General features: G+C 37.6%; 1 protein-coding gene across 2 annotated transcripts in view; it reads right to left on the bottom strand.

The window, feature by feature from the left end:
- The window catches only part of SLIT3 (slit guidance ligand 3), a 528,498-nt gene that overhangs the window by 152,727 nt on the left and 362,865 nt on the right, over nt 1-12,906 (bottom strand). For both annotated transcript variants that reach the window (XM_074838539.1, XM_074838540.1), the window contains exons 11-12: nt 11,808-11,879; nt 1,669-1,740 (exon numbers count right to left, since the gene is read on the bottom strand). In XM_074838539.1, the coding sequence (XP_074694640.1) occupies nt 1,669-1,740; nt 11,808-11,879 (144 nt within the window). The remainder of the gene's footprint in view (nt 1-1,668; nt 1,741-11,807; nt 11,880-12,906) is intronic.

Raw genomic sequence — 12,906 nt, forward strand, 5'->3', positions numbered from 1 at the left:
GTATTACTTCGAACTTCTAACCATAAGATATTTGGGGGGAACGACACTGTGATAAAGCTCAGACTTTTAAAATATAGTTTCTTTCTCAGAGGTCAAAGTGATAAGTTAAGTTTTAGCTTTCTTTTTGCTTGCAGTGTCTTCATTGTACCGAACACAACCCGAGTCCGACAATGACCAACATGCCAGTTATATCAACACGCACTGAGTCCCACCTTCTAAGCACTTTCATGCTTGTTGTTCTCACAACTGGCAAACTACCTCCCCCGTAAATACAGAGTCTTCTCTTACTGCACAGGCTGGCCACAAAGGCACTGAAGTGCTAACAAACTTGTGAGGTACGGGACAGGAAAGAGGAAAGGAGCTGCCAGAGAAAGTATGTGCAAAAGGTGAAGACAAAATAATTGTCTGTGTGCAGGAGGAGATGAGCAGCTTCCCACTGCTGCAGCTCAAGGATTGTCATAACCAAACCATATGTGCTCTTGCTTGTCTTTCTCTAGAATAGGGTCATTCATGTTTGCAATTAAGATCTTACAGATAAGTTACACATCTGAGTAGTCCTTCACTTAACATATAGAGCAATTCCAACTATTTTATATTTCAGTTCTTTGGGTTTATAATCTAGATCTATGCTTATTTTTATATAGAATGTAAGTGCAGCAAAGACTGCAATCATAGAATGACCCATTCAGCGGTAATCATGAACTTTTGGATATTCATTTCCAGTTATGTCAAGACAATCAGAAAGGCTTAAAATAACGTGTCTAAAAACTACTTTTTATTTTATATTTTATATAATTTATCATTTGGGTGTGGAAGGTTGTGTGTGATATAAACCAGAATTGATTAAGTTATCATATATCACCTTTACTTTCTGAGTGCATCATCCACGATGGTAATATGAACATTAGGAATACATTTCAAACTCACTTCACTTCTGCTCCCTCTACTGACTGGCTGAAATAGTAGTTGATTTTCTTCTCTTTGAAGGAGTTACTGGTTCCCAACATGCTTATGGAGACAAGAGTGAGTGAAATTTGCAATTTCACATTTGGCTTAGGAAATTGTTTATGCTACATTAACAAATACTGAAGAGTGTATGATATATATCTTACCCCTGATCATGACTGTGTGTTAAATCCCACATGGCATAGAATACTCAAATACACAGTATATTCTGAAATTATTTATTCTGCAACCAAGCCACATTTGGCATAAGAAGAATATGGAACTGAGCATGGCTCACAACAATAAGATCTTTCATACTGCCATTTTGCTTGCATCTGCAGGTACTTGCAACGCAGATCCTCAAGGATCTAGATATTCAACCACAAATGCTAAATGTATAAAAACCATCAGATGGTATCCCCACCCTCACATCAGCTGGTGACCAAATTTCCTTTCTTGGGCTTCACTGGGTCTCTCATTTCCTCCCCACACTTAAATCCTCTGTGTCTATTATCCATTATACACACTGTGCAATAAAACTCTTGGCACCTTCCTTTTTTTTTTTTCCAGCCCTTGCCTCTCTCTTGCCTGACACAGAAACAACAGACTAGCACGTCCCAGTGAGTTTTCTGTGGAAAAGGTGACTATATTAATGTCAGAAGCTGAAAAAACAGTAAATCTAGCTAGTCTGTAAAATAAAGAAGAGGAAAGGATCATACTCACAGCAGCTGCAGAGACACAAGATCATCAAAAAGGCCTTGGGGAATCTCTGTGATCTTGTTTCCATAGAGCACTCTGAAAGATTCAGGAAGACAAAATAAATCTTAAGTAACAGACCAGTTTAGTGTCCTCCCACATCTCTACATTATCATCTTTATTGATCTTGTGCACCATGCCCAGGATCTGTGGGCATTTCATTTAACTACTGATCTCATTTTCTTTTCAGAGAGCACATGGTATTAAATGAGTCTTTATGATTCAGGCTTCGTCTGGTGTTGGAAAGCATTTTTAATGTAGAAACTGGACATCATCCAAAAACCGTATCTGAAATATTTTTCATTCTGTTGAGGGATTTTTTTGCACCCTTTTTAGAAATATTTTAACCACTGAAAGGCACATTGTCTGATGCAAGCCCCTAGAATTCTTCTCAGTGATAGTGATATTAAAAGCCAGGGAGCATAAGCTGGTTGTAGATAAAATTTCATATAACTGAATCTCTTAAGACATAATAATTGGCATGAAATGTGACACAGGCATCATTGAATAAAATATTATGGCTTCATCAGCTGCTGTTACCATTTCAACTAGTTAATATAACAAAATTCAGCCTGAAATGGAAATAAAGACCTATATTTCAGAAACTCAAAAATAATTTAGGTATAGTTTAGTTATAAAAATCAGTAAAGATTTAATAACACAAATGAGAGTCACAACCATAAATATATATGACCTGATATCCATGATTCAGTTTTAGTATCAAAAACGTGTCCTTTTTTAATGGAAAAAAAATGCACATGTAGTATTCTCAGAAATTGAACTACAGGGAAAACCAGACAAAACCACCATTATGCTAAGATGTGTTACCTAGGGATCAGAGCAGAGTCATATATGACAGGAACACCTGAATTTCAATTATAGCTAAAGTATTTACTCATGTCATTTCTGCAAGCTGATAAAAATTGTCAAAACCAGAAAGTGAGTTGGGAGCTTACATGGATTCTGGTAAAAGTGAAGAAGATTAGGCTCCCTCTGAAAATGTTATGCCTTACGTTAACATTTTAATAGACTTCAAATTGGGAAAAAAAGTATTTATGTAATTTCTATGCTCTACAGAGGAAATGGTAAATGGTTATAAACCAGCTCATGCCAAAACTTTGTTGCTTATGTGTCACTAAACTGGCTAATTCCCTAACTTTTTAACGTGGAATAACATGTTAGCAATGAATCAACTATCCATGTGATGCTTGGACGCTGGCCGAAATTCTGGCTCACCCTGTCTTTCAACATTTAAAATATGATGGTGAATTGAACATACTGAAAAACAAACACTTAGCATGACGGACCATTTACAATACCCTCTGGCCTTCCCAGAGTATTGCCACTTCAGTTTACTCTTCATCAGTCATTGAAAGTATATCACCTCTGTGGGAGAGTTCCCAGATCAGCTTATTTCTGAGCCTGAATAAAATGAATCTAAATAACACCACTTAGATATAAAAATCTAAATGTGAAACTTCATTATTTATTATTTTTGTAGTTCATCAGGAACTGAACTGCCACCCAAGAAACTAATGATCATCTAGCATTTTATTTTCTGTAAACAAATGTAACATAATTTCTCTTTATCTACTGCAGAGTCAGGAGGTTGGTTTTTAATGTGCTGTTACCGTTAGTGCTTTTTGTGAGTAATGAATGTTAGTACCACTAAATTTTTCTAATTGTTTCCCAATTTCAGCTTCAGAAGGCACACACAATTTCCTACTTCAAAAAAATTTCATGCAATGTACATAGATTTTTATACCCTACCCAAAACCAGACAGAAATGATGGCTGAACTTTGAAAGTTGTAGCAGGTCCATTTAGATAACAGTTTCAAAATACGACATAATATTCAAGTCACTGAATTTCACTGGGCTCTAAAACAACATTCAAACGGCTGACTCAGACTTTATTCTGAATAAAGTAAGCGATGTAAGCACCTGTATCAGGAAGCAAAAGGAAAACCTCTGCAAATAAAATAGTTACTAAAGGCAAAATATTAAGTTAATGTCCACAGAATCCAGTATATTCCATCTCAGTTTTCACTCTTTCTGAACAACATTTCTTTAGCAAGTGCATCATCTGTATACAAAGTTTAGATTATAAACTCTGTGATGTTAGAACAACATCTTCCTTAGTTTTCTGAAGTAGCAGGATCATCAGTGCTGATCAATGCATAAAACTATAGCATATAAGAAATTGTTCAGAAGCTAAGCTTTACAAAACGCCCATGGAAAGAAGTAAACAAATCCCCACTCCAGACTAAGGGTTATTCTGGCTGTAGAGGTAAAAACACTTATGTAAAGCAAAACCTTAAAGAAATCTCAACACTCACACCCAGTGCAGTTGTTAGCTATGGTACTACTAAATGCAAATATCAAAATAAGACTCTTATTAGAGTAATTTTTCATTTACTTGTAATTTAAGAGTCAGAAGATCATAGTGCAGTGTTCGACTGAAGTTTAAATCTTGGCTGTGTTTATACATCCTCTTTATTATTTTGAGCAAAATAAAACAGATTAAAATAGCTTATAAAATAAAACAAAGCTTCAATTTTTAGAAGCCATGAGAAGAAAATAACCATTTTCAAACCTAATTGGGCTTATGTGCATGTGGTGCATTAACATTCGAACAAATTAACAGCTAAACAAAAGTCAGTATGAGAGCTCAGGCACTTGTCTCTAATTCATATTCATGTTCAGCGCTACACAGAGCCAAATTAGCTAATGCCATTGTCTGCCTGCCATGCCAGAGCTGAAGTCAAACAGTTCTATAGAAAGGAGCAAAGAGGTAGGGAGGGGAGATACATAATGCATTGCATCTCATTTCTTGAGTTCCTTATTTCCATTTACTCTAACAAAAAGCACAGAAACTTATGCTTTCCTCAGAGTTCTCATTTTTTATGTTTAAGACAGGAAAACATATCAACAAATATGAATGTTTGTCAGGTTCTTGATCCAAGATGCTTTCGTTCTGAATGTACCAACTGCTGCACTCCAAATAGTACTATGAATGAGTTAGCCTGCAGAAAAGATTGGCCAGGTTAGGTACACTCCAATACTGCAGCCGCTTTCCTCTACGTCCTGTTATCCTGCCCATCTCGGCAGCATGCGCTGCAATGTTTCCAGAATAGCAGCTCTGGGGAAAAAAAGAAACCAAACAAAAACCCCAAACAAAAAAATAACTTCAAAAGGCCATATAACAGGAAACACAGTGGAGTCAATTCAAGAACTTCATTTAAATCTCTAATTTTTTTACCAACAGAGATAAATTTTAGGAGATTTGCCTATGGCATTACAAGTTCTAAAAATGTTCACTTGAATTCCTCACATATGCTGCAGGACATACAGGTGTTCTGGCTACTGTGCAAGCTTGGCACAGGAATACAACCCTCCTTCTATCCCCTAGCACCTGAAATTTTAGACCCCGAATACTTGTTATTAAAAACACACTAACAGAGTTAATATGCAATAAAAATCAAATCAGCTTGGTAATCGCTGCCAATAGACAGTGAATCAGTACGACATTTATTAGAATACAAAAAAAATTAGTAAAATTTTTTTTATGTCCTCCTGATTTTTCATTTGCTTCTCAACTTTGCTGGGAGAGCAAGTTAGCCACAGGTCTGCAAACAGCATGTACTGTCAGGTGGAGAAGATATTACCCTAAACATGATGTACATTTTGGGAGAAAAAGAAAAGCGAGCTGTAGCTTAAAAGTAGCAACTAGAGACTAAGCCAAAACTGACTGAGAGACCAATAGGTATCCTTTTCCTTACTGTTCCTTTCTTTCTCTTCTCACCACCCACGGGAGTCTCTTTTACAAAGATGGAAACCAGCCTGAATGGAGAAAAAAGTCATAAAGACGTGCAAACACATCAGATTGGACAGTGCATTAATTTTATTCTTGTCTTTTCCATAGGGCAGGTATATCTAATACCAGAATGACCAGTGTGAAGAATCATTCACTGCATTTTTAACTCAAGAAAACTTTTGCCAAATTTTTTGCAGGTGGCTTTCTAACATCAGCAAGTTGCTGTTACAGTGCAGGTGCAGCTGAGCCATCCGAGGGCTATAGTCATAGCAGCACGTAGAGCCATCAGCTTGCCAGTTCACAGCTAAATGCTTTCAGCATGGCCACAAACCACAAACTGCAGTTCTTCAAAAGTACCTGGCAGATTGGCTCACAACATGCAGCAGTTTTCAGGCTGCCATCAACCTTCCAAACAATGGGAAGGACAACACGCATAAAGCACAGACCCCTGGCTGCACTGCAAGCGTTGGAGGAGATCCCTGGAGGAAGCACCCTATTCAGCTAAAGAGTTATTATGGATCTGCAATAAGAAATTATACAAATATATAAAAGTCATAATGAGGCGTTATGTTTCTTCAGCCTGATTCTGGGATCATATTTTAATATTCCCCCGAAAATGTATCTACTCCAAGACACAATTAAATGTTAATTTCCAATTAAACAATTGTTACTACTAAAACTTCAAGTTTTGCAGATTAGTCCACCTGATGTTCTAAGTAGCTAAAAATAAAGATTAAACAGTGAAAACAGTCACTGCATAGATTCATTTAAAAGCTTCGGACATACCAGGCAAAGAAAACATTGGAAGAACACATAGCAACAAGTATGTTATCTTGGGTGAGAATGCAACAAACCTTCATCGGCAGGTCTTGAAACATAAATGTCTCACTGATTCTTCACAGTCTGTAGACATTCTGACCTCTTGAACAATTTTAAAATTAAAGAATTTGTAAAGAATTTACCAGAACATGGCCTTTCATACGCACTGAAGTTTAGCATACCACCTTCTAAGGGTGTGAAAAAATAATTGCTGTGTTGTCTTTATTTTACAGTTCATTGGTCTACCTTACTTGCAAATGCAGTTGCAATTTAGCTGCTTCATTAAGTCAGATCCCAGAATACAGAGATTTTTCCCTGGAAGGTGACACAGAACTTTCTGAAAGCCTAGCACAGAATCCTTTACTCTAGACCATATGGTTTCCAGCTAAGTGTTCCTTTATTTTGGCTTGGCTGAAACATTCTTACTGAAGTGTCAAATTTTGACTTCATGCAATGTCTTTTTCAGTCCTCAGAATGCTTTTAACTTTCTTTCAGAGTGTGAAAACAATTCTTGCTAGGAAGAATTATATTTCCCAAGCTACACACAATGGCACAGGCTCAATAAGAATTCAACTTTTCAAAAGAGGAGGAATTGATAGGGGTAAAAACAGCAATAAATTTCTAATATCTGAAAGAAACTTAGACATATAATTTTTTTTTCCCTGCACTATTTCATATTTCTTCAGAACAAGTTAGGCTAAATAAATCACAGTAAAACTATCCAAAGCAATTTGTTACCTTAAAATAAGTTTGGCAGTTATTGCAATAGACAGTGTTTTATTGCAGATTTCAAATCACCATGAATGACACCACATACATCATCACTCAGGAGATGATGGTCTAAATGGGACTGCTATGTCAAAATCTAAGCTGTCTCTTGTCTTTGCGCCCAGGCTGATCTAAGCTTTTAAACTGTTCACTAGCTTAATTCAGTATATGAACAAAAGCAAAGGAATGCTCCCTCTGCAGTGGTCTAAAATTTATTCATTCAGTTTAACACACTGAAGGCTTAGACCATTTTGTCATATCTCATAAAATGTCCCCAGACAGTCTGGATATGGCCTTCCAAACCTACATTTGTGGGAAGTTTACTGACCCCAAGAATAACATTTATCTTTGATACTATTAACAATAACCAAATGCTTATACAAGCCTCTCACTGATATTCGATAGATTTTGAGTTGATTAAATGAAAAATTCATTTACTTCAGAAAGTGCATGCAGCAATCTTGAAACATGAAACTATTCATAACTTAGCCCCCATGTTCTGTGCTGAGTTATTAACCACTCCAACTCCAGCAAAGTGCAATTCTAACTATGTAATGTAAACACCATGTACTACAAATAGAGCATTTCTCAAACTTTTGCTTAAAATCAAGATAACACTTTCTTCTGCAATCAACCAATTTTGACACACTTCTCAATGCAAGGGTATTATTTGCTCTCATGTTTATATGGAAAGGTGTACTGAATGGCAAGACTAATTCCTCCAACATTACCATGGCTTACTTACATTTGTGCTGCTTACTGGTTTTTTAGATTCAAATAATTCTTTTTTCATCTTGGATATTTCATATCATCCCAAGTACTGCAGTATCACTACATTTCACAGCCTTTAATGTATACACCATTGTATCACACTGAGACAGAGAAATACTTCCACTTTTTCAAGAGGGAGACTTTGGTATAGACAAGTAGTTTATTTGTCCAGCAGCTGGCACTGAAATTATGCAACATAACTTCTTCCTCCCAAATCCCACAGTAGCATCTTTAAGACTAAAGACTCTTTTTCTCAGGCCTTGATCCACAGCACCCTCCATTCACCACAGTGGCTTTATAATAAGCTCTCCACAACTCTGTTCTCTCAAAACCAGAGGCTGGATCTTACTGTATCTTCAGTTTTGTCCATAAACAGGTTTGAAGTTTTGTTCAGACCAGAAATATGCTAAGGATCTAAGCCCTAGTGCCTAAATACTGAAAGGGAACTTCAGACACTGTAGCAGAATTAAATCCACAGATCACAGACCCAGAGCTGACCAGTGACTCACAGTGCCAACTGCACGGGACACAAGGGGAAAAGGAAAACTCAGAAAACTCTGGGGGGAAAAAAAACCCACATTCTTAAAGAAGAATGATTCCTTAATTGTTGTCACAAGCAGGAAGAAAAGAAGTTATGTACATGCCCAAATATTTCTAACAAAAAAGGAGGAGAAATTCCTTGTTCCACACAGTCATTATACAGGGAACCAAGTCCCACTGCAAAACAGGCATGGAGAAAACAATTTTTTTTTCCTCTGTGTGGGGAATGGAGAAGTCTTGAGTCCTTACAAGAACAAGATTGCCTTTCATTTGCTAAATGCAGAAAAAAACCCAAGGTAGAAATGGCTTATTTAAAGTGTTAAGATTTTGTGACCTGTTTGACTCCCATAGGTGGATTCCTTGTTAGAGAAAATATATAGATTTAAAATAAATACTTATGACCTGCTAGCACATGGATTATTTTGCACTTTTAGAAGATCTAAGTTCTATACATTTTAGGGAAAACTGCTTCTGTAATAACATTCCTGTATTTTGAAAACTATAATACACCATTTTTCCTTCCATCTCTACATAGGTACAATAGGCAGAGCACTCCAAAAAACAGTTCTGCCTGGAAACACTAATCTAAGTTAACTTCAGAGGACAGTAGAGTAGTAACCCACTATATATAGGCCTCCATTAGCCAGCTAGACTAACAATGTTGGCCGTCTTCCAGATAAGCACTTTCACTCTCTTAGACCCATAGGGAGCACTGCAATTGCATGCAAGCAGGGAGTAAAGGGAGGAACAGAAAATGGGAATAATGCAGGGGGAAAAAAAAGAAAACAAGGACTTTAGGCATTACAGCACTACTTCATTTTTAATGGAAACAAAGTTGCTTACCTTCATTTGAGAATTAATATTTTCCTCTCTTTTATTCTTGTTTTAACTCAGCTAGCTGAAAAGTCCAGCTGCTGTGTGCACAGATTAAACCTCAATGGTGTCTCATTAAAATGTATGCCACCTATCACGTTTGACTTACATATATGAAAAATAAAATTTACCCTCAGCTGAGCTGAAGCATTGTATGCAGAGCAGTGTTCCTTCAGGGCATGCAGCTGACTAAAGTTATTGGGGCCTCAGGCACCATAAAGACTAAGCTGCTTAAAGGAGAAAACACCAGTAAGCAAACTGTGTTACTTCGTTTCTACCTCCTTGTTCCTTCCCCTTTGGTAGTTTCATTGGGAGGGCTGGCACTTCAAAGGAGTCATCTTCTCTTGCACTTACTTGTCTTTCTGTGGTTGACAGAACTGGACTGGAGGCTATAGCAGAGATCAGACAAAAGAGATCCTCTGCTTCTCAGAAGTAGAAACCTGGGGGAGGTTTCTTCAGAGAAACCCAGATTCTGCAGAACAGCAAATAATCTTGTTCCATAAAGGTATCTAGGGCTCAGAAACTGAAACAACTACAGAAGTGACCAGAAGGAAGAACCTGCTAGAGGTCTGGGTGACAGGTCATGAAAGATCAGGGAACTAACTCTTGCCTATCAACCATAGGGAAAACATTTCTAAGATCTACCTGCAATGAACAGCAAGAGTAAAACTTTTCAAAAGAAAGTAAAAGCCTATGGCAAGTGCAATGGACAACTGAACCTAAAGGAGGAGACTGACAATTTCAAGTCTGGAGTCAATACTGTCCTAGAAACCAGTCTGCCAAAGAGAGGAGAAACAGACTGTGTGTTACAACAGCTTTGTGTGTCCACGGTAGAAGGAAACTGAGGCAGAGACAAGCACTGAACAAAGAAAGCACTGCTCAGAGGCAGTGTCCTTACTGTAGCCCTTTCAGTGCTGCATCTCAACGCTCTGCCCTCTCTCTTCCCCTTTGTAACCTCCTAGCACTAACTTAAGCACTATTTTACCCACTTGGATACAAATATATTCAAACCTCATTGCTTCTCTGTGCAAGTCAAAACACTACACGTTCCCGCCCAGTTTATATTCTCATTTCCTCTCTGTCCACTCTGATGTGTTCTGTCCCACTCCTGAGGCCTTTTGGGGGTATCTGAATTAGCTACAGCTAAAGCTGAATAACTTCTGACTTGGGAAGTCAACCCAGTGGAAATGTCTTGCCTGTCCAGCTTGCTCCTAGCCAGGAAGTTTGCCAAGACCAGAAAGCTGTAGCACTGCAGCATCAGCAGTAGTTTCATACTGAGCCAAAACTGTAGTGTTCAGTAAATGTCATTCTCTTACTGAATCGTTTCCAGACAGCATTGAGGGATTTGACCATTTCCACAGCATGTTGAATAACACCACCTTAACTATTCAACAAAGGATAGCAACACTTAATATATATTTCTGGCATTTTCCCAGCTGGATTCAGGGCGCAAAAAAAGGCCCATCCTTCTGCATTCTAGCTCATTTACTGCAACCTATAAGTCCAGTACTGAATAACCTTCTAATAACAGCACTCGTCAACAAGTTATATAGGTTGTTAGAATTACCCAGTATTCAGAGAATAAAATTATGGCAGCTTTTAGAAATAAACTACACTCTTAAAAATAAAAATTTGTTATATGAATAATAATGAGCTAAAGTTTTTAAAACTAACCCAAGTAAATATCATTCCAGTTGAGCTTACCCTTTTCTCCCAACCTGGGGCTCTTTCTAACACTCTATTCCAGTTCATTCTCCATATGCAGCTTCTGACCTTGTATTGCTCCTTTTACCTATTGAAAGCTCCACTGTTTTAATAGTGCTCTGGATAGCTAAACTGAAATATAGCTGCATTTAAATTCAACTTGGTGCTAAAACAGTTTCTGTGTTCTATAAAGAGAAATGAATGGTTGTCAAGAGATCCTACCTTCCTTTTATCTTCTCTATGAAGTCATATTTTCATTCCCTTTCAGCTTAATAAAGTACTAATTACAGCTAAGAAATATAAACATTTTCTTAAGAGCTTAGGTTCTTTCCTAAGTAGTTTGAAAAAAACCCCAAAACTAATTAAACCAAAAAACTCACAAGAGAGTGCAATCTCAGTTCTTTAATACAGAAGACAAATTCAGTATGGAAGTATTTCCCCTAACTCCTCACTGATTAACACCATCAAGCAGTGGCTGAGCTATGATGAGGGTTTTGCGTGCCATGATGAGTTGGGGGGCATGGATTAGTCTGCAGATGCACATGCACAATAGATCAACTACTGCACTGATTTGAAGAAGTGAACAAGTCAGTAACTTTGGGACTGTTCATCTATAAAAGAACTTACTAGAGATGTGTGAACAGCTCCTCCTCCTAAACTTCATGACCAATTTTTCATTTACAAAAGATCAGTTGCTTCATGCAAGCTGGCATTAGCACACAGAAACTAAGTTCTCCCAGACAGCACATTATCATTTTTATTTCTCTTACACACAAGCTCTCCCCAAATGCACATTCAGTTCTATTTTCTACTTACAATGATATGAGAGATTTCAAGCCTTTGAACGCATCAGACGCAATGTCAGTTATTTGATTCTTGCTGATGTCTCTGCAAAGAGAAGGGAGGATTAAAAAAATATTTGTAAACAGGAATTTGATGAAAATATTTTAGCTGTAGTTTATTGGAAGAACACACTTGATAAAAAAACAGAACTAAAAGATCATATTACCTCAGAGAAATTATGAACTATGTAAGGACACAGATAGGCAAATTCCAGGAATGATCAGAAAAATGTCAGTCAGTACGACAAACCATAGCCTCAATAAATCACCAGCCCCCTTGTTAACAAGGTCTTTAATTTTATGGACATTGAAACAAAGAGTTTTATGAAGAGCCTTCCAGAACAACTGTGAGGTAGCCCGTTGAATAAAAACAGTTATAAAACCATCTTAAGAACTATTAACAATGGAGATTGCATTGTGACTCTGTGGGGTGGCCCTCAAGCACAAGGAGCAGCCTGCGACAAAGCATAAAGGTTGTCTGAATGTTTAAATGCAGGCATGGAAGGCTAACTTTGTAACAGTCCAGAAGGTCATATTTTGATTATAAGTAAAATGATATAGAAGGTGAAGGGAGGTTCTAAGGGAGCCGGAAAGTGCTGGCAGGACACGCATTAAGGAAGACTGTGGGATTAATGCTATCAGCATGGTGTAGACACCAGGGGAATGGCTTCTGAGGCAGCAAGACTGTGTTTGCCTAAGACAATAAACCTTGTCGTAAATGAGATGTAAAGAAGAACATATTCATAAATAACAGAAACATGTAGTATAGTCAAACAAAATTCCCATCAAAACGCTAGGAAATTCCACTAAGGATTAGTCGCAATTTATATGAAACAATGTCAGTAATTCTTAGGATGATAAAATTCTTTGGAGGTAAGACTCTTCCCACACCATCTCTGTTTAACACCAATGGGAAAGGAGATGGGAAACAGACTACCCAGCCATCGATGCCAAAGCAGGCCCCAGCGTCACTGAGGAGTTTGGCACTGTACCAGTGACGCTTGGTTTATAATGGCCTGGAGAAAACAAGCAACGCAAAATTCTGCCATGACCTTGATCTGGTGAGGCAGGCG

This window comes from Strix aluco, chromosome 13, assembly GCF_031877795.1.
Source record: "Strix aluco isolate bStrAlu1 chromosome 13, bStrAlu1.hap1, whole genome shotgun sequence".
NCBI classification, from domain to species: Eukaryota; Metazoa; Chordata; class Aves; order Strigiformes; family Strigidae; genus Strix; species Strix aluco.